This window comes from Mastomys coucha, unplaced genomic scaffold (assembly GCF_008632895.1).
Source record: "Mastomys coucha isolate ucsf_1 unplaced genomic scaffold, UCSF_Mcou_1 pScaffold23, whole genome shotgun sequence".
Taxonomy (NCBI): domain Eukaryota; kingdom Metazoa; phylum Chordata; class Mammalia; order Rodentia; family Muridae; genus Mastomys; species Mastomys coucha.
Genome location: NW_022196906.1, coordinates 29,024,087 through 29,026,738, shown reverse-complemented (window position 1 = coordinate 29,026,738; position 2,652 = coordinate 29,024,087). Strand labels below are relative to the sequence as shown.

General features: G+C 48.9%; 1 protein-coding gene across 6 annotated transcripts in view; it reads left to right on the top strand.

Moving 5' to 3' along the window:
- The window catches only part of St3gal4 (ST3 beta-galactoside alpha-2,3-sialyltransferase 4), a 52,877-nt gene that overhangs the window by 45,694 nt on the left and 4,531 nt on the right, over window positions 1–2,652 (top strand). For all 6 annotated transcript variants that reach the window (XM_031345283.1, XM_031345284.1, XM_031345282.1 and 3 more), the window contains 3 exons: window positions 360–455; window positions 560–749; window positions 1,465–1,608. In XM_031345283.1, the coding sequence (XP_031201143.1) occupies window positions 360–455; window positions 560–749; window positions 1,465–1,608 (430 nt within the window). The remainder of the gene's footprint in view (window positions 1–359; window positions 456–559; window positions 750–1,464; window positions 1,609–2,652) is intronic.

The window sequence follows — 2,652 nt, the reverse complement described above, 5'->3', positions numbered from 1 at the left end:
AGACAGGATTTCTTTATGTAGCCCATGCTGGATTTGGCATTTCTTAAGTGCTGAGCTTATTACATGTGTGTGCCACCTTGCACAGTTCTTGTGCTGGGGTTTCTTGTGGCACTCCTTTCATTATCTCTTTGCTATGCTTGGCTTGTTTGTATTTCGTTTTGAGGTACAGGACTTCAAGGTCAGTAGAAACATTAGCAGGGCCACTTAGCATGCCTGACCCATGCAGATCAGGGGCTGAGGAGAGCCTAGACGTAATCTGAGATGCACCCTCTCCCCCGCCCCCAGGCAAATCCGAATCAGTGAGAGTTCAGCAGAGCAGGGGATACTTCTGGGTTTGAATGCTTCTCTTCCCTTGGCAGCCTCGAGTGTCGTCGCTGTGTTGTGGTGGGGAATGGGCACCGGTTGCGGAACAGCTCACTGGGAGGTGTTATCAACAAGTATGATGTGGTCATCAGGTGTGTGGTCATCCCTCCTGCTTCTCTTTTGGTTCTGGATGTTGCAAACAGGGCTGCCCAAAGGCCTGGTATCTCTGGTAATGGATGTTCTTTTCCTGGTCCAGGTTGAACAATGCTCCTGTGGCTGGTTATGAGGGAGACGTGGGTTCCAAGACTACCATACGTCTCTTCTATCCTGAGTCGGCCCACTTCGACCCTAAAATAGAAAACAACCCAGACACGCTCTTGGTTCTGGTAGCATTCAAGGCAATGGACTTCCACTGGATTGAGACCATCTTGAGTGATAAGAAGCGGGTAAATTGGGTCAGGTGGGAGAAACAGATATGGTGATGGGGATGCTATCCTAGTCAGGTCTTTAGATCCCACAGGCTGTCCTATGATGCTCCTAAAAGGTTGGTGAAGAGACATGGCGAACCAGGCTTTCCACAGCCAGAGCCTTGGGCTTCTCACCAAGAGCATTATTTTGTAGGGCTGCTGATAAACTGCCCTGCCCGTAGGAGCTGGGGTGACAGCCAGAGGCCCTCTGGGCTGGAGGGTTGCACGGAATGGGAGCACTGTCAGGATGTATGAGCAACCTGGGAACAACAAAGCTGTCCCACTGTTGCCTTGGAACAGGTAGCATTTTTGGGCTTTTCCTGGTGGTCCCACAAAGAGCCTACTCTCTCACTGGACCATCTGGTTGAAGTCTGAACTGTCTGATCTGGCATCTTTTGCCTAGTACGTAGATGACCTAAGGCTCAAATCCCTGCTTGCCTGAAACTCTCTGAAAGAGGTAGTGGTCAGACCCCACACTCAGTGGTCAGATCCCGTGTTATCTATCACCTTTCCTTCCTGATAAGCCCCCCTATCTCCCCCCCCCTTGACTTCTCTTTTGGTCTGTCATGTCTGGGACAAGTCTTACCTCACTTGACTGGGGTCCCTTCTCTATCTGAAGACCACCAGCTGGAGTAGAGTTGAGAAACAGGCCTTCATCTCTTTTCATGTCTCCCTTCTAACCCTACCCCCATAGGTGCGGAAAGGCTTCTGGAAACAGCCTCCCCTCATCTGGGATGTCAACCCCAAACAGATCCGGATTCTAAACCCCTTCTTTATGGAGATTGCAGCAGACAAGCTCCTGAGCCTGCCCATACAACAGCCTCGAAAGATCAAGCAGGTGGTGACAAGCTGGTGACAAGCAGACCAAGTTAGGGGGGAGGTTGGGGTCATGGGTGGAAAGAGAGGAGGAACTCATGAGAGGGGAGAATGAAAATGGGCGCAGCTTGCACTTGACCTTTGAAGAGAGCTTCCGTAGCACGATGCCCTGATGGACGGTGTGTACTTTGGAGAACTGGGTTATCCTAAAAGTGGAGTGGGTGAAAGGTCTCACTTGGACTTGGGTGCTTAAGGTGCTTTTGGCAGGCTCTGGTCAGAATCTGTAAACTAGGAGCTGCTGGTACATTCACTGGCCCTTACCTGTGGGAACAGCTTGAGTCAGTGCAGTTACTGTTAGACTTTTAGCCTGCAGTCCTACATTGGAACATACTGATCTGGTGGAGTGAGTGGAGACTAAGCGTCGACAGTCTATCCTGCATGTCTTTAGTATGGTGAACCAGTTTAGGGAGCTGTAGTGGTTTTGTGAGTTACAGCTTTAATTTTAGCACTGTGTCCTGGTAGTCTTCCGCTGGTAGGGTTTACCCCACATTGTAGCTTTGTGAATATTCTTTCTGTGTGTCTTAGACTCTCTCATGGGGGCATATGAGACTGAAAAAGGAGGTCACCAGCAGGTATTGGCAGGACTCTTTTGGCTCTACTACTCTTGTGGTTATTACGCAAGGCTAGCACTAGAAATTTCAATTGTTATCTTAATGGTAGGGATAGTATTTGCATTGACCTCTTAAGCCTATAGCAAGACTTAAGAAGACGGTAATAGAAAATGTCAGTCATAGAGATTGGAACACAGCAGCTGCTCCTTTCAGTATCTGCCCTTTGCTGTTTGTTAGTTTTCCTGAGACAGGCTGGCCTCAAACCCAGGGTAATCCTCCCAGGTTCTGGGTTTACAAGAATGAGCCATGATACCCAGCTCATATTAGCCAAAATTTTTAAGTCAACATGTTTATTCTTGACCGTCTATATTATCCAACATCACGGATTGCATGCCTGCAGTGTGACTGCCCAGTGGTGAGCACGAGCTCATGTGCTTAGAGAATATAAGCTGTGA